Genomic DNA, 19,559 nt, shown 5'->3' with positions numbered 1-19,559 from the left:
GAAGCTGCATTTATTGTACCTGGGTTTTTTAACAAAGCAACTTTGAGAACAAGACTACCTAAATTCATATTGACTGTAGCACTCTCGCCGGTAAAACACTGGATCACTGCTCATATAACTTCCGCGATGCATACAAGGCCCCGCCTTCCTTTCGGCATATCTGACCACGACTCCATTTTGCTTCTCCCTTCCTATAGGCAGAAACTCAAACAGGAAGTACCTGTGCCAAGGACTATTCTGCGCTGGTCTGACCAATTGGAATCCACACTTCAAGATTGTTTTGATCACGCGGACTGGGACATGTTCCGGGTAGCCTCAGAGAATAATATTGACGTATACGCTGAATCGGTGAGTGAGTTTATAAGGAAGTGTGTAAGAGATGTTGTACCTACTGTGACTATTAAAACCTACCCTAACCAGAAACCATGGATAGATGGTGGCATTCGTGCAAAACTGAAAGTAAGAACCACCGCATTTAACCATGGCAAGATGACTGGTGATATGGCTGAACATAAACGGTGTAGTTAAGACAATCAAACAGGCACAATGCCAGTACAGGGACAAGGTGGAGTCGGAACTCAACAGTTCAGACACGAGATGTATACAGACGGGCAACAAAAGAAGAACCAGCCACATCGCAGACACCGTCTTGCTTCCAGACAAACTAAACACCTTCTTTGCCCGCTTTGAGGATAACACAGTGCCACCGATGTGGCCTGCTACCAAGGACTGTGGGCTCTCCTTCTCCATGCCCGATGTGAGTAAGACATTTAAACATTTTAATCCTCACAAGGCTGCCCAGACGGCATCCTCAGAGCATGCGCAGACCAGCTGGCTGGTGTGTTTACGGACATATTCAATCTCTCCAGTCTGCTGTTCCCATATGCTTCAAGATGGCCACCATTTTTGCTGTATCCAAGAAAGTCATTCAGTTCAGTTACCATCGCCCCATAGCACTCACTTCTGTCGTCAGGAAGTGCTTTGAGAGGCTAGTCAAGAGTCATATCACCCCCATCTTACCTGTCGCCCTAGACCCACTTCAATTTGCTTACTGCCCCAATAGGTCCACAGACGCTGCAATATCTATTGCACTCCACACTGCCCTTTCCCACCTAGACAAAAGGAACACCTATGTGAGAATGTTGTTCATTGACGAGAGCTCAGCGTTCAACACCATAGTGCCCTCAAAGCTCATCACTAATCTAAGGGCCCTGGGACTTAACACCTCCCTCTGCAAATGGATCCTGGACTTCCTGATGGGCCGCCCCCAGGTGGTAAGGGTAGGTAACAACACATCCGCCACGCTGATCCTCAACACGGGGGTCCCTCAGGGGTGCGTGCTCAGTCCCCTCCTGGTACTCCCTGTTCACTCATGACTGCAAGGCAAAGCACGACTCCAATACCATCATTAGGTTTGTCGATGACACAACAGTGGTAGGCCTGATCACCGACAACAACGAGACAGCCTATAGGGAGGAGGTCAGAGACCTGGCCGTGTGGTGCCAGGACAACAACCTCTCCCTCAACACGATCAAGAAAAAGATGATGATTGTGATCTACAGGAAAAAGAGGAGCACGCCCCCATTCTCATCGACGGGGCTATAGTGGAGCAGGTTAAGAGCTTCAAGTTCCTTGGTGTCCACATCAACAACAAACTACCATGGTCCAATCACACCAAGACAGTTGTGAAGAGGGCACGAAAAAACATATTCCCCCTCAGGAGACTTAAAAATTTGGCATGGGTCCTCAGATCCTCAAAAGGTTTGACAGCTGCACCATCGAGAGCTGGTTGCCTGGTATGGCAACTGCTCGGCCTCCGAACGCAAGGCGCTACAGAGGGCAGTGCGTACGGCCCAGTACATCACTGGGGCCAAGCTTCCTGCTATCCAGGACCACCAGGCGGTGTCAGAGGAAGTCTAGGTCCAAGTCTAGGTCCAAGAGGTTTATTAACAGCTTCTACCCCCCAAGCCATAAGACTCCTGAACATCTAATCAAAGGGATACCCAGACTATTTGCATTGCTCCCCCCTACACTGATGCTACTCTCTGTTATCTGTGCATAGTCACTTGTACATATTACCTCAATTATCTCGACTAACAGTTGGCCCCACACATTGACTGTACCGGTACCCCCTGTATATAGCCTCCACATTGACCCTGTACCGGTACCCCCTGTATATAGCCTCCACATTGACTCTGTACCGGTACCCCCTGTATATAGCCTCCACATTGACTCTGTACCGGTAACCCTTGTATATAGCCTCCACATTGACTCTGTACCGGTACCCCCTGTATATAGCCTCCACATTGACTCTGTACCGATACCCCCTGTATATAGCCTCCACATTGACTCTGTACTGTAACACCCTGTATATAGCCTCCACGTTGACTGTACCGGTACCCCCTGTATATAGCCTCCACATTGACTCTGTACCGTAACACCCTGTATATAGCCTCCACATTGACTCTGTACCGTAATACCATGTATATATCCTCCACATTGACTCTGTACCGGTACCCCCTGTATATATCCTCCACTCTGACTCTGTACCGGTACCCCCTGTATATAGCCTCCACCTTGACTCTGTACCGGTACCCCCTGTATATAGCCTCCACCTTGACTCTGTACCGGGTACCCCCTGTATATAGCCTCCACATTGACTCTGTACCGGTACCCCCTGTATATAGCCTCCACCTTGACTCTGTACCGGTACCCCCTGTATATAGCCTCCACCTTGACTCTGTACCGGGTACCCCCTGTATATAGCCTCCACATTGACTCTGTACCGGTACCCCCTGTATATAGTCTCCACATTGACTCTGTACCGGTACCCCCTGTATATAGCCTCCTCATTGACTCTGTACCGGTACCCCCTGTATATAGCCTCCACGTTGACTCTGTACCGGTACCCCGTGTATATAGACCTTCTATTGTTATTTTACTGCTGCTCTGTAATTATTACTTTTTATATCATTTTTTTTAAAACACCTGTTGTATTTGGCGCATATGACAAATACAATTTGATTTGTGTCTAGTTGTGGATAAAAACACTGGTGGGCTAGCACTGCTAGCATTAGCCTGCTACATTTTAATGATGGCTAACAGCTACATAACAGGAATCCGGGACACAAATTTGCGGAATCCGTAGCAAAACAAACATTAGATATGATTTTAAAACGATTGAATCAAAACAACAGCCCGAGTGTAAACAGTATACTGTTCTGTTGCTAAGCATCATCATAATGTGACCGGTATACTGTTCTGTTGCTAAGCGTCATCATAATGTGACCAGTATACTGTTCTGTTGCTAAGCGTCATCATAATGTGACCAGTATACTGTTCTGTTGCTAAGCGTCATCATAATGTGACCAGTATACTGTTCTGTTGCTAAGCGTCATCATAATGTGACCAGTATACTGTTCTGTTGCTAAGCGTCATCATAATGTGACCAGTATACTGTTCTGTTGCTAAGCGTCATCATAATGTGACCAGTATACTGTTCTGTTGCTGAGCGTCATCATAATGTGACCAGTATACTGTTCTGTTGCTAAGCGTCATCATAATGTGACCAGTATACTGTTCTGTTGCTAAGCGTCATCATAATGTGACCGGTGAACTTAATGTTCTTCTAATGAATTGAACAAGTTTCCTGCAGGTATTTACTTAAACGTAGCTACAAGTATTCAAATGTATTAAAACACTTCAAAATAAATAGTTTCAACGGTATTGACAGTATTGAAAACCCACCTGTCTTTATTCCAAATACCCCTGTATTCTGTATATATGGTATACTACCCAAGCCTAGTGTTAATGGTAGGTGTGTATATGTGGTGTGTCTCCTCAGGCCCAGATAGCCTTCCTGCAGGGAGAGAGGAAAGGACAGGAGAACCTGAAGAAGGATCTCGTCAGGAGGATTAAAATGCTGGAATATGCCCTCAAACAGGAGAGGTATGCACCCTGCATCTTATCACATTACACTGCCTTCTGACATCATACTGACATCATCACATGACCCTGTGACCTTTCACATTTAATTCACCACACTGATAATGACAGAGGGCCTGACAGCCAAAGATGTCTCTACATGACGTCTTCAAATGACCATGAGACTTAACACAGCAGAAATCAGAGGGTCTACAATGCCAGGGGGATAAAGGGAGTCCCTGGTGTGATGTGTCTGTACAGCCTGTACACGGGGTACCAGTACTGAGTCGATTAACACACAATGAGTAACGGTAACTTGGCTATATACACGGGGTACCAGTACTGAGTCCATTAACACACAATGAGTAACGGTAACTTCGCTATATACACAGGCTACCAGTACTGAGTCAATGTGCAGGGGTAGATATGTACAATATAAGTAGGGATAAAGTTACTAGTTAACGGGATAGATAATAAACAGTAACAGCAACGTATGTGATGAGTCAAGAGATTAGTGCAAAAAAGGTCAATGCATATATTCCAGGTAGCTATTTAACCAACTATTTAGCAGTCTTCTAGCTTGAGGGTGGAAACTGTTCAGGGTCCTGTTGGTTCCATACTGCATCGGTACCGCTTGCCATGTGATAGCAGAGAGAACAGTCTATGACTTGGGTGGCTGGAGTCTTTGACAATTTTTAGGTTCTTCCTCTGACACCATACCAAGCGGTGATGCAGCCAATCAAGCTGCTCTCAATGGTGCAATTGTAGGACTTTTTGAGAATCTGAGGGCCTTTTTATTTATTTTTTTCACTGAGGATCTTGAAGCTCCTTGACCCACTCCACTACAGCCCCGTCGATGTGGATGGGGGCGTGCTTAGCCCTCCGTTTCCTGTAGTCCACGATCAGCTCCTTTGTCTTGTTGAGGGAGAGGTTGTTGTCCTGGCACCACACTGCCAGATCCTACCACCGTCGTGTCTCTAAGCTTAATGATGGTGTTGGAGTTGTGCGTGGCCACGTAGTCGTGGGTGAACAGGGAGTACAGGAGGGGACTCAGCACGCACCCCTGAGGGGCCCCCGTTTTGAGCATCATGTGTTGTTGAATAAATACAGGCAGCCTGCAGCAGATCCTTGATGATGAATAAATACAGGCAGCCTGCAGCAGATCCTTAATGATGATGAATAAATACAGGCAGCCTGCAGCAGATCCTTAATGATGATGAATATATATAGGCAGCCTGCAGCAGATCCTTAATGATGATGATGATGATGAATAAATACAGGCAGCCTGCAGCAGATCCTTAATGATGATGAATAAATACAGGCAGCCTGCAGCAGATCCTTAATGATGATGATGATGATGAATAAATACAGGCAGCCTGCAGCAGATCCTTAATGATGATGAATAAATACAGGCAGCCTGCAGCAGATCCTTAATGATGATGATGATGATGATGAATAAATACAGGCAGCCTGCAGCAGATCCTTAATGATGATGATGATGAATAAATACAGGCAGCCTGCTGCAGATCCTTAATGATGATGATGATGATGAATAAATACAGGCAGCCTGCAGCAGATCCTTGATGATGATGATGATGATGAATAAATACAGGCAGCCTGCAGCAGATCCTTAATGATGATGATGATGAATAAATACAGGCAGCCTGCAGCAGATCCTTGATGATGATGAATAAATACAGGCAGCCTGCAGCAGATCCTTGATGATGATGATGAATACATACAGGCAGCCTGCAGCAGATCCTTAATGATGATGAATAAATACAGGCAGCCTGCAGCAGATCCTTGATGATGATGAATAAATACAGGCAGCCTGCAGCAGATCCTTGATGATGATGATGAATACATACAGGCAGCCTGCAGCAGATCCTTAATGATGATGAATAAATACAGGCAGCCTGCAGCAGATCCTTAATGATGATGATGTTGAATAAATACAGGCAGCCTGCAGCAGATCATTAATGATGATGATGATGAATAAATACAGGCAGCCTGCAGCAGATCCTTAATGATGATGATGATGAATAAATACAGGCAGCCTGCAGCAGATCCTTAATGATGATGATGATGAATAAATACAGGCAGCCTGCAGCAGATCCTTAATGATGATGATGATGAATAAATACAGGCAGCCTGCAGCAGATCCTTGATGATGATTAATAAATACAGGCAGCCTGCAGCAGATCCTTGATGATGATGAATAATTACAGGCAGCAGGCAGCAGATCCTTAATGATGATGATGATGATGAATAAATACAGGCAGCCTGCAGCAGATCCTTAATAATGATGATGATGATGATGATAATGAATAAATACAGGCAGCCTACAGCAGATCCTTAATGATGATGAATAAATACAGGCAGCCTGCAGCAGATCCTTAATAATGATGATGATGATGATGATAATGAATAAATACAGGCAGCCTGCAGCAGATCCTTAATGATGATGATGAATAAATACAGGCAGCCTGCAGCAGATCCTTAATGATGATGATGTTGAATAAATACAGGCAGCCTGCAGCAGATCCTTAATGATGATGAATAAATACAGACAGCCTGCAGCAGATCCTTGATGATGATGAATAATTACAGGCAGCAGGCAGCAGATCCTTAATGATGATGATGATGATGAATAAATACAGGCAGGCTGCAGCAGATCCTTGATGATGATGTTGAATAAATACAGGCAGCCTGCAGCAGATCCTTAATGATGATGATGATGATTAATAAATACAGGCAGCCTGCAGCAGATCCTTGATGATGATGAATAATTACAGGCAGCAGGCAGCAGATCCTTAATGATGATGATGATGATGATGAATAAATACAGGCAGCCTGCTGCAGATCCTTAATGATGATTAATAAATACAGGCAGCCTGCAGCAGATCCTTGATGATGATGAATAATTACAGGCAGCAGGCAGCAGATCCTTAATGATGATGATGATGATGATGATGATGAATAAATACAGGCAGCCTGCTGCAGATCCTTAATTATGATGATGTTGAATAAATACAGGCAGCCTGCAGCAGATCCTTAATGATGATGATGAATAAATACAGGCAGCCTGCAGCAGATCCTTAATGATGATGATGATGAATAAATACAGGCAGCCTGCAGCAGATCCTTGATGATGATGATGATGAATAAATACAGGCAGCCTGCTGCAGATCCTTAATGATGATGAATAAATACAGGCAGCCTGCAGCAGATCCTTAATGATGATGATGTTGAATAAATACAGGCAGCCTGCAGCAGATCCATGATGATGATGAATAAATACAGGCAGCCTGCAGCAGATCCTTGATGATGATGATGATGAATAAATGCAGGCAGCCTGCAGCAGATCCTTAATGATGATGATGATGAATAAATACAGGCAGCCTGCTGCAGATCATTAATGATGATGATGATGATGAATAAATACAGGCAGCCTGCAGCAGATCCTTAATGATGATGAATAAATACAGGCAGCCTGCAGCAGATCCTTAATGATGATGATGAATAAATACAGGCAGCCTGCTGCAGATCCTTGATGATGATGATGAATAAATACAGGCAGCCTGCAGCAGATCCTTAATGATGATGAATAAATACAGGCAGCCTGCAGCAGATCCTTGATGATGATGATGATGATGAATAAATACAGGCAGCCTGCAGCAGATCCTTGATGATGATGAATAAATACAGGCAGCCTGCAGCAGATCCTTGATGATGATGATGATGATGAATAAATACAGGCAGCCTGCAGCAGATCCTTAATGATGATGAATAAATACAGGCAGCCTGCAGCAGATCCTTGATGATGATGATGATGATGAATAAATACAGGCAGCCTGCTGCAGATCCTTAATGATGATGATGATGATGAATAAATACAGGCAGCCTGCTGCAGATCCTTAATGATGATGATGATGATGAATAAATACAGGCAGCCTGCTGCAGATCATTAATGATGATGATGATGATGAATAAATACAGGCAGCCTGCAGCAGATCCTTAATGATGATGAATAAATACAGGCAGCCTGCAGCAGATCCTTAATGATGATGAATAAATACAGGCAGCCTGCAGCAGATCATTAATGATGATGATGATGATGAATAAATACAGGCAGCCTGCAGCAGATCATTAATGATGATGATGAATAAATACAGGCAACCTGCATCAGATCCTTGATGATGATGAATAAATACAGGCAACCTGCTGCAGATCCTTAATGATGATGATGAATAAATACAGGCAGCCTGCATCAGATCCTTGATGATGATGAATAAATACAGGCAACCTGCTGCAGATCCTTAATGATGATGATGAATAAATACAGGCAGCCTGCATCAGATCCTTGATGATGATGAATAAATACAGGCAGCCTGCAGCAGATCCTTGATGATGATGATGAATAAATACAGGCAACCTGCTGCAGATCCTTGATGATGATGATGAATAAATACAGGAAGCCTGCAGCAGATCCTTAATGATGATGATGATGATGAATAAATACAGGCAGCAGGCAGCAGATCCTTGATGATGAATAAATACAGGCAGCCTGCAGCAGATCCTTGATGATGATTAATAAATACAGGCAGCATGCAGCAGATCCTTGATGATGATGAATAATTACAGGCAGCCTGCTGTAGATCCTTAATGATGATGATGATGAATAAATACAGGCAGCCTGCTGTAGATCCTTAATGATGATGAATAAATACAGGCAGCCTGCTGCAGATCCTTAATGATGATGAATACATACAGGCAGCCTGCAGCAGATCCTTAATGATGATGATGATGAATAAATACAGGCAGCCTGCTGCAGATCCTTAATGATGATGAATAAATACAGGCAGCCTGCAGCAGATCCTTAGTGATGATGATGATGATGATGATGAATAAATACAGGCAGCCTGCAGCAGATCCTTAATGATGATGATGATGAATAAATACAGGCAGCCTGCAGCAGATCCTTAATGATGATGATGAATAAATACAGGCAGCCTGCAGCAGATCCTTAGTGATGATGATGATGATGAATAAATACAGGCAGCCTGCAGCAGATCCTTGATGATGATGAATAAATACAGGCAGCCTGCAGCAGATCCTTGATGATGATGAATACACACAGGCAGCCTGCAGCAGATCATTAATGATGATGATGAATAAATACAGGCAGCCTGCAGCAGATCCTTAATGATGATGTTGAATAAATTCAGGCAGCCTGCAGCAGATCCTTGATGATGATGATGATGATGATGATGATTATGATGAATACATACAGGCAGCCTGCAGCAGATCCTTAATGATGATGATGATGATGATGAATAAATACAGGCAGCCTGCTGCAGATCCTTAATGATGATGATGAATAAATACGGTCAGCCTGCTGCAGATCCTTGATGATGATGATGAAGATGATGACGATCAATAAGTACAGGCAGCCTGCTGCAGATCCTTGATGATGATGAAGATGATGATGAATAAATACAGGCAGCCTGCTGCAGATCCTTAATGATGATGAATAAATACAGGCAGCCTGCAGCAGATCCTTGATGATGATGATGAATAAATACAGGCAGCCTGCAGCAGATCCTTAATGATGATGATGTTGAATAAATACAGGCAGCCTGCAGCAGATCCTTGATGATGATGATGATGAATAAATACAGGCAGCCTGCAGCAGATCCTTAATGATGATGATGATGATGATGAATAAATACAGGCAGCCTGCAGCAGATCCTTGATGATGATGATGTTGAATAAATACAGGCAGCCTGCAGCAGATCCTTAATAATGATGATGATGATGTTGAATAAATACAGGCAGCCTGCAGCAGATCCTTGATGATGATGATGATGAATAAATACAGGCAGCCTGCAGCAGATCCTTAATGATGATGTTGAATGAATACAGGCAGCCAGCAGCAGATCCTTGATGATGATGATGATGATGATGAATAAATACAGGCAGCCTGCAGCAGATCTGTTATTCAATGTGTTTCTAATAGCAGTAAGGACTATCTGTTTTTCAATGTGTTTCTATGGGCTAATAGCAGTAAGGACTATCTGTTATTCAATGTGTTTCTATGGGCTAATAGCAGTAAGGACTATCTGTTATTCAATGTGTTTCTATTGGCTAATAGCAGTAAGGACTATCTGTTATTCAATGTGTTTCTATGGGCTAATAGCAGTAAGGACTATCTGTTATTCAATGTGTTTCTATGGGCTAATAGCAGTAAGGACTATCTGTTATTCAATGTGTTTCTATGGGCTAATAGCAGTAAGGACTATCTGTTATTCAATGTGTTTCTAATAGCAGTAAGGACTATCTGTCAGGAATATCTATCAGGAATATTCTGGTTAGTTAACAGGAAGGTTCTGGTTAGTTAACAGGAATATTCTGGTTAGTTAACAGGAATATTCTGGTTAGTTAACAGGGATGTTCTGGTTAGTTAACAGGAATGTTCTGGTTAGTTAACAGGAATGTTCTGGTTAGTTAACAGGAATGCGGTGGCAAGTTAACAGGAATGTTGTGGTTAGTTAACAGGAATGTTCTGGTTAGTTAACAGGAATGTTCTGGTTAGTTAACAGGAATGTTCTGGTTAGTTAACAGGAATGCTCTGGTTAGTTAACAGGAATGCTCTGGTTAGTTAACAGGAATATTCTGGCTAGTTAACAGGAATATTCTGGTTAGTTAACAGGAATGTTCTGGCTAGTTAACAGGAATGTCCTGGCTAGTTAACAGGAATGTTTTTGCTAGTTATCAGGAATGCACTGGCTAGTTAACAGGAATGTTCTGGCTAGTTAACAGGAATGTTCTGGCTAGTTAACAGGAATGTTCTGGCTAGTTAACAGGAATGCACTGGCTAGTTAACAGGAATGCTCTGGTTAGTTAACAGGAATGCACTGGCTAGTTAACAGGAATGCTGTGGTTAGTTAACAGGAATGTTCTGGTTAGTTAACAGGAATGCTCTGGTTAGTTAACAGGAATGCACTGGCTAGATAACAGGAATGCACTGGCAAGTTAACAGGAATGCACTGGCTAGTTAACAGGAATGCACTGGCTAGTTAACAGGAATTTTCTGGTTAGTTAACAGGAATATTCTGGCTAGTTAACAGGAATATTCTGGTTAGTTAACAGGGATGTTCTGGTTAGTTAACAGGAATTTTCTGGTTAGTTAACAGGAATATTCTGGTTAGTTAACAGGAATGAACTGGCTAGTTAACAGGAATGTTCTGGCTAGTTAACAGGAATGTTCTGGCTAGTTAACAGGAATTCGCTGACTAGTTAACAGGAACTGTGATCCCAAGTTATTATACTGATTGAAGTGCGGACAATGTTTCTCTGTCGATCTTAATCATCAGCATCTTTGAACAGTTGTTTCTGCTTTCTCTTCCAGGTCCAAGTACCACAAGTTAAAATATGGAACGGAGTTGAACCAAGGAGACGTGAAACCTCCCAGCTATGACTACGGTAGGACAACTTACACACGACCCTCTTCTTCTATGGCGGTACTAAATCCTAGAGAATGCAGCATTCACATACCTGAATCCTGTCTGGCTGTGTAGACTTTTACACATGTCTTATCCAATAGTTTCACCATGTATGTGTACCAACACTCTCTCTGATGGTCTCCATGTTCTGATTCCCTCCTGTCTTTAGGGATGTGTCCTATTGGTCTCCATGTTCTGATTCCCTCCTGTCTTTAGGGATGTGTCTTATTGGTCTCCATGTTCTGATTCCATCCTGTCTTTAGGGATGTGTCCTATTGGTCTCCATGTTCTGATTCCCTCCTGTCTTTAAGGATGTGTCCTATTGGTCTCCATGTTCTGATTCCCTCCTGTCTTTAGGGATGTGTCCTATTGGTCTCCATGTTCTGATTCCCTCCTGTCTTTAGGGATGTGTCCTATTGGTCTCCATGTTCTGATTCCCTCCTGTCTTTAGGGATGTGTCCTCCTCATCATTCATCATCTTTATTCATAAGATACAGCCTGTTCTGTCTGTTCAAAGCATCAGCTCTCTGGAAGTGTTGATGAACCGGAGAGGTGTCGGGGTGTGTGTGTGTCGGGGTGTGTGTGTGTCGGGGTGTGTGTGTGTCGGGGTGTGTGTGTGTCGGGGTGTGTGTGTGTCGGGGTGTGTGTGTGTCGGGGTGTGTGTGTGTCGGGGTGTGTGTGTGTCGGGGTGTGTGTGTGTTGGGGTGTGTGTGTCGTGGTGTGCGTGTTCATGTGCCTAAATTAGGCACGTCTCTCTCTTCTCCTCTCCCCTCTCTCCTAAATTACCAAGTAGGGATGCACCGATATGACATTTTTGGCCGATACCGATATCCGATATTTTCCTTGACAAAATTAAACCAATATCGATTTATAAAAAAATGTTGCGGCCTGTTAAGCATTCTAGTATAGTTAACACACACACACACATGCACGCAGCGGTCTAAGGCACTGCATCTCTGTGCAAGAGGCGTCACTACAGTCCCTGGTTTGAAACCAGGCTGTATCACATCCGGCCGTGATTGGGAGTCCCATAGGGCGGCACACAATTGGCCCAACGTCGTCCGGGGTAGGCCGTCATTGTAAATAAGAATTTGTTCTTAACTGACTTGTTACATAAAGGTTACACACTCACACCACACTGACCAAAAAGTTATTTTGTTTCCATTTACGTATGTCCCCATTACCAGTAAAACATCATCAAAACCTATTTATTTCACTTACTTGCTGTGCTGTTTTGTTGTTCAGTCGTTTCGTTCTCAACCAGGATTTCATCATACATGTCAAACAGTGATGTTTCAGCTCTCTGTCCGTGTCCTCTCTTCCTCAGTGCTTCACTGTGTCCGTTTCCTTATTGTCTAGCCATGTCTGTCCGTGTCCTCTCTTCCTCTTCACAGTCACTGTGTCCGTTTCCTTCTTGTCTAGCCATGTCTGTCCTAGTCCTCTCTTCCTCTTCACTGTCACAGTGTCCGTTTCCATCTTGTCCAGCCATGTCTGTCCGTGGCCTCTCTTCCTCTTCACTGTCACAGTGTCCGTTTCCATCTTGTCCAGCCATGTCTGTCCGTGGCCTCTCTTCCTCTTCACTGTCACTGTGTCCGTTTCCTTCTTGTCTAGCCATGTCTGTCCTAGTCCTCTCTTCCTCTTCACTGTCACAGTGTCCGTTTCCATCTTGTCCAGCCATGTCTGTCCGTGGCCTCTCTTCCTCTTCACTGTCACTGTGTCCGTTTCCTTCTTGTCTAGCCATGTCTGTCCTAGTCCTCTCTTCCTCTTCACTGTCACTGTGTCCATTTCCTTCTTGTCCAGCCATGTCTGTCCGTGGCCTCTCTTCCTCGGTACGCACTGTCACTGTGTCCGTTTCCATCTTGTCCAGCCATGTCTGTCCGTGGCCTCTCTTCCTCGGTACGCACTGTCACTGTGTCCGTTTCCATCTTGTCCAGCCATGTCTGTCCGTGGCCTCTCTTCCTCTTCACTGTCACAGTGTCCGTTTCCATCTTGTCCAGCCATGTCTGTCCGTGGCCTCTCTTCCTCTTCACTGTCACTGTGTCCGTTTCTATCTTGTCCAGCCATGTCTGTCCGTGGCCTCTCTTCCTCTTCACTGTCACTGTGTCCGTTTCCATCTTGTCCATCCATGTCTGTCCGTGGTCTCTCTTCCTCTTCACTGTCACTGTGTCCGTTTCCATCTTGTCCAGCCATATCTGTCCGTGGCCTCTCTTCCTCTGCACTGTCACTGTGTCCGTTTCCATCTTGTCCAGCCATGTCTGTCCGTGGCCTCTCTTCCTCGGTACGCACTGTCACTGTGTCCGTTTCCTTCTTGTCCAGCCATGTCTGTCCGTGGCCTCTCTTCCTCTTCACTGTCGCTGTGTCCGTTTCCATCTTGTCCAGCCATGTCTGTCCGTGGCCTCTCTTCCTCGGTACGCACTGTCACTGTGTCCGTTTCCATCTTGTCCAGCCATGTCTGTCCGTGGCCTCTCTTCCTCGGTACGCACTGTCACTGTGTCCGTTTCCATCTTGTCCAGCCATGTCTGTCCGTGGCCTTTCTTCCTCTTCACTGTCACTGTGTCCGTTTCCATCTTGTCCAGCCATGTCTGTCCGTGGCCTCTCTTCCTCGGTACGCACTGTCACTGTGTCCGTTTCCATCTTGTCCAGCCATGTCTGTCCGTGGCCTCTCTTCCTCGGTACGCACTGTCACTGTGTCCGTTTCCATCTTGTCCAGCCATGTCTGTCTGTGGCCTCTCTTCCTCTTCACTGTCACTGTGTCCGTTTCCTTCTTGTCCAGCCATGTCTGTCCGTGGCCTCTCTTCCTTGGTGCACACTGTCACTGTGTCCGTTTCCATCTTGTCCAGCCATGTCTGTCCGTGGCCTCTCTTCCTCGGTACACACCGTCACTGTGTCCGTTTCCTTATTGTCCAGTTGAGTATGTAACATTTCACGTAAACCCTGTTTCTGGTCTGCATCAAAGTAGCGGTCCTTGTACCTAGCATCGAGCATGGTGGAGACACAGTAAAGAGGCTCAGAGAGAATGCCTGTTAAAGAAGTAGCGGTCCTTGTACCTAGCATGGAGCATGGTGGTGACACAGTAAAGAGGCTCAGATAGAATGCCTGTTAAAGAAGTAGCGGTTCTTGTACCTAGCATGGAGCATGGTGGAGACACAGTAAAGAGAGAATGCCTGTTAAAGAAGTAGCAGTCCTTGTACTTAGCATCGAGCATGGTGGCAACACAGTAAAGAGAGAATGCCTGTTAAAGAAGTAGCGGTCCTTGTACCTAGCATCGAGCAAGGTGGCAACACAGTAAAGAGGCTCAGAGAGAATGCCTGTTAAAGAAGTAGCGGTCCTTGTACCTAGCATCGAGCAAGGTGGCAACACAGTAAAGAGGCTCAGAGAGAATGCCTGTTAAAGAAGTAGCAGTCCTTGTACTTAGCATCGAGCATGGTGGCAACACAGTAAAGAGAGAATGCCTGTTAAAGAAGTAGCGGTCCTTGTACCTAGCATCGAGCAAGGTGGAGACACAGTAAAGAGGCTCAGAGAGAATGCCTGTTAAAGAAGTAGCGGTCCTTGTACCTAGCATCGAGCAAGGTGGCAACACAGTAAAGAGGCTCAGAGAGAATGCCTGTTAAAGAAGTAGCGGTCCTTGTACCTAACATCGAGCATGGTGGTGACACAGTAAAGAGAGAATGCCTGTTAAAGAAGTAGTGGTCCTTGTACCTAACATCGAGCATGGTGGCGACACAGTAAAGAGAGAATGTCTGTTAAAGAAGTAGCGGTCCTTGTACCTAGCATCGAACATGGTGGCGACACAGTAAAGAGAGAATGCCTGTTAAAGAAGTAGTGGTCCTTGTACCTAGCATCGAGCATGGTGGCAACACAGTAAAGAGGCTCAGAGAGAATGCCTGTTAAAGAAGTAGCGGTCCTTGTACATAGCATCGAGCAGGGTGGTGACACAGTAAAGAGGCTTAGAGAGAATGCCTGTTAAAGAAGTAGCGGTCCTTAGTGCTGCCGCTAACACCTTAGTGCTGCCCGCTAACACCTTAGTGCTACCGCTAACACCTTAGCGCCGCCCGCTAACACCTTAACACTGCCGCTAACACCTTAGTGCTGGGCCTTAATGGAAGTTCTCCTACATGGAGAAGTCTCTCTGGCTTCTACTTGAATGTCTATACCCATGGAACGGCTCTAATGAACTCATGATAAGGAGCCATAGATTAAACAGGCTTCTAAGAAGAATAAGACCACGAGTGGAGTTGTGTTGTGGTTGATGTTTCTCTCTCACTGTGTGATGTTGTGGTTGATGTTTCTCTCTCACTGTGTGATGTTGTGGTTGATGTTTCTCTCTCACTGTGTGATGTTGGGGTTGATGTTTCTGTCACTGTGTGATGTTGTGGTTGATGTTTCTCTCACTGTGTGATGTTGTGGTTGATGTTTCTCTCTCACTGTGTGATGTTGGGGTTGATGTTTCTGTCACTGTGTGATGTTGTGGTTGATGTTTCTGTCACTGTGTGATGTTGTGGTTGATGTTTCTCTCTCACTGTGTGATGTTGGGGTTGATGTTTCTGTCACTGTGTGATGTTGTGGTTGAGGTTTCTGTCACTGTGTGATGTTGGGGTTGATGTTTCTGTCACTGTGTGATATTGGGGTTGATGTTTCTGTCACTGTGTGATATTGGGGTTGATGTTTCTGTCACTGTGTGATGCTGTGGTTGATGTTTCTCTCTCACTGTGTGATGTTGTGGTTGATGTTTCTGTCACTGTGTGATGTTGTGGTTGATGTTTCTCTCACTGTGTGATGTTGTGGTTGATGTTTCTGTCACTGTGTGATGTTGTGGTTGATGTTTCTCTCTCACTGTGTGATGTTGTGGTTGATGTTTCTCTCTCACTGTGTGATGTTGTGGTTGATGTTTCTGTCACTGTGTGATGTTGTGGTTGATGTTTCTCTCTCACTGTGTGATGTTGTGGTTGATGTTTCTGTCACTGTGTGATGTTGATGTTTCTGTCACTGTGTGATGTTGCGGTTGATGTTTCTGTCACTGTGTGATGTTGTGGTTGATGTTTCTGTCACTGTGTGATGTTGTGGTTGATGTTTCTCTCTCACTGCGTGATATTGTGGTTGATGTTTCTGTCACTGTGTGATGTTGTGGTTGATGTTTCTCTCTCACTGTGTGATGTTGTGGTTGATGTTTCTGTCACTGTGTGATGTTGATGTTTCTGTCACTGTGTGATGTTGTGGTTGAGGTTTCTGTCACTGTGTGATATTGGGGTTGATGTTTCTGTCACTGTGTGATGTTGTGGTTGATGTTTCTGTCACTGTGTGATATTGGGGTTGATGTTTCTGTCACTGTGTGATGTTGTGGTTGATGTTTCTCTCTCACTGTGTGATGTTGTGGTTGATGTTTCTCTCTCACTGTGTGATGTTGTGGTTGATGTTTCTGGCACTGTGTGATATTGGGGTTGATGTTTCTGTCACTGTGTGATGTTGTATTGGGGTTGATGTTTCTGTCACTGTGTGATGTTGTGTTGTGGTTGATGTTTATGTGATAGTTGCTCAGCATGTTTCTCTGTGTTTCTCTGTCCACAGACGAGGTGATTGAGAATGAGACTCCTGGGTCCTTGAACAACCAGTTGTCCTGGAAACAAGGCCGTCAGCTCCTCAGACAGTGAGTTACTATACCATACCACTAACCCTGGAAACAAGGTCGTCAGCTCCTCAGACAGTGAGTTACTATACCATACCACTAACCCTGGAAACAAGGCCGTCAGCTCCTCAGACAGTGAGTTACTATACCATACCACTAACCCTGGAAACAAGGTCGTCAGCTCCTCAGACAGTGAGTTACTATACCATACCACTACCACTAACCCTGGAAACAAGGTCATCAGCTCCTCAGACAGTGAGTTACTATACCATACCACTAACCCTGGAAACAAGGTCGTCAGCTCCTCAGACAGTGAGTTACTATACCATACCACTAACCCTGGAAACAAGGTCGTCAGCTCCTCAGACAGTGAGTTACTATACCATACCACTAACCCTGGAAACAAGGCCGTCAGCTCCTCAGACAGTGAGTTACTATACCATACCACTAACCCTGGAAACAAGGTCGTCAGCTCCTCAGACAGTGAGTTACTATACCATACCACTACCACTAACCCTGGAAACAAGGTCATCAGCTCTTCAGACAGTGAGTTACTATACCATACCACTAACCCTGGAAACAAGGTCATCAGCTCCTCAGACAGTGAGTTACTATACCACTACCACTAACCCTGGAAACAAGGTCGTCAGCTCCTCAGACAGTGAGTTACTATACCATACCACTAACCCTGGAAACAAGGTCATCATTCATCAGGTCAACATTCATAAGACTGCAGGGCCAGACGGATTACCAAGACTTGTACTCCAAGCATGCGCTGACCAACTAGCAAGTGTCTTCACTGACATTTCCAACCTCTCCCTGTCCGAGTCTTTAATACCAACAAGCAGACCACCATAGTGCTTGTGCCCAAGAACATCAAGATAACCTGCCTAAATGACTACCGACCCGTAGCACTCACATCTGTAGCCATGAAGTGCGTTGAAAGGCTGGTCATAGCTCACATCAACACCATTATCCCAGAAACCCTAGGCCCACTCCAATTTGCATACTGCCCCAACAGATCCACAGATGATGCTGTCTCTTTTGCGCTCCACACTGCCCTTTCCCACCTGGACAAAAGGAACACCTATGTTAGAATGCTATTCATTGACAACAGCTCAGCGTTCAACACCATAGTGCCCACAAAACTCATCACTAAGCTAAGGAACCTGGGACTAAACACCTCCCTCTGCAACTGGATCCTGGACTTCCTTACGGGCTGCCCGCAGGTGGTAAGGGTAGGTAACAACACATCCGCCATGCTGATCCTCAACACAGGGGCCCCTCAGGGGTGCGTGCTCAGCCCCCTCCTGTACTCCCTGTTCACTCATGACTGCACGACTCCAACACCATCATTAAATTTGCCGATGACACAACAGTGGTAGTAGGCCTGATCACCGACAACAACGCGACAGCCTATAGGGAGGAGGTCATTGTATTCAGCATTTCACTGTCAGGTCTACTACACCTGTTGTATTCAGCATTTTACTGTAAGGTCTACTACACCTGTTGTATTCAGCATTTCACTGTGAGGTCTACTACACCTGTTGTATTCAGCATTTCACTGTGAGGTCTACTACACCTGTTGTATTCAGCATTCCACTGTGAGGTCTACTACACCTGTTGTATTCAGCATTTCACTGTAAGGTCTACTACACCTGTTGTATTCAGCATTTCACTGTGAGGTCTACTACACCTGTTGTATTCAGCATTTCACTGTGAAGTCTACTACACCTGTTGTATTCAGCATTTCACTGTCAGGTCTACTACACCTGTTGTATTCAGCATTTCACTGGAAGGTCTACTACACCTGTTGTATTCAGCATTTCACTGTGAGGTCTACTACACCTGTTGTATTCAGCATTTCACTGTAAGGTCTACTACACCTGTTGTATTCAGCATTTCACTGTAAGGTCTACTACACCTGTTGTATTCAGCATTTCACTGTGAGGTCTACTACACCTGTTGTATTCAGCATTTCACTGTGAGGTCTACTACACCTGTTGTATTCAGCATTCCACTGTGAGGTCTACTACACCTGTTGTATTCAGCATTTCACTGTAAGGTCTACTACACCTGTTGTATTCAGCATTTCACTGTAAGGTCTACTACACCTGTTGTATTCAGCATTTCACTGTAAGGTCTACTACACCTGTTGTATTCAGCATTTCACTGTAAGGTCTACTACACCTGTTGTATTCAGCATTTCACTGTAAGGTCTACTACACCTGTTGTATTCAGCATTTCACTGTGAGGTCTACTACACCTGTTGTATTCAGCATTTCACTGTGAGGTCTACTACACCTGTTGTATTCAGCATTTCACTGTAAGGTCTACTACACCTGTTGTATTCAGCATTTCACTGTAAGGTCTACTACACCTGTTGTATTCAGCATTTCACTGTGAGGTCTACTACACCAGTTGTATTCAGCATTTCACTGTGAGGTCTACTACACCTGTTGTATTCAGCATTTCACTGTAAGGTCTACTACACCTGTTGTATTCAG

General features: G+C 44.7%; 1 protein-coding gene across 1 annotated transcript in view; it reads left to right on the top strand.

Moving 5' to 3' along the window:
• Positions 1 to 245: 245 nt before the first annotated feature.
• The window catches only part of LOC139403952 (striatin-like), a 48,224-nt gene continuing 28,910 nt past the window's right edge, over positions 246 to 19,559 (top strand). The window contains exons 1-4 of the mRNA XM_071147165.1: positions 246 to 348; positions 3,845 to 3,948; positions 11,336 to 11,409; positions 16,995 to 17,073. Of these exons, the coding sequence (XP_071003266.1) occupies positions 301 to 348; positions 3,845 to 3,948; positions 11,336 to 11,409; positions 16,995 to 17,073 (305 nt within the window). The 5' untranslated portion in view covers positions 246 to 300. The remainder of the gene's footprint in view (positions 349 to 3,844; positions 3,949 to 11,335; positions 11,410 to 16,994; positions 17,074 to 19,559) is intronic.

This window comes from Oncorhynchus clarkii, unplaced genomic scaffold (assembly GCF_045791955.1).
Source record: "Oncorhynchus clarkii lewisi isolate Uvic-CL-2024 unplaced genomic scaffold, UVic_Ocla_1.0 unplaced_contig_1850_pilon_pilon, whole genome shotgun sequence".
Classification (NCBI taxonomy): Eukaryota; Metazoa; Chordata; class Actinopteri; order Salmoniformes; family Salmonidae; genus Oncorhynchus; species Oncorhynchus clarkii.
Note: the sequence above shows the minus strand (reverse complement) of the source record. Positions and strands in the feature narration are given on the sequence as shown.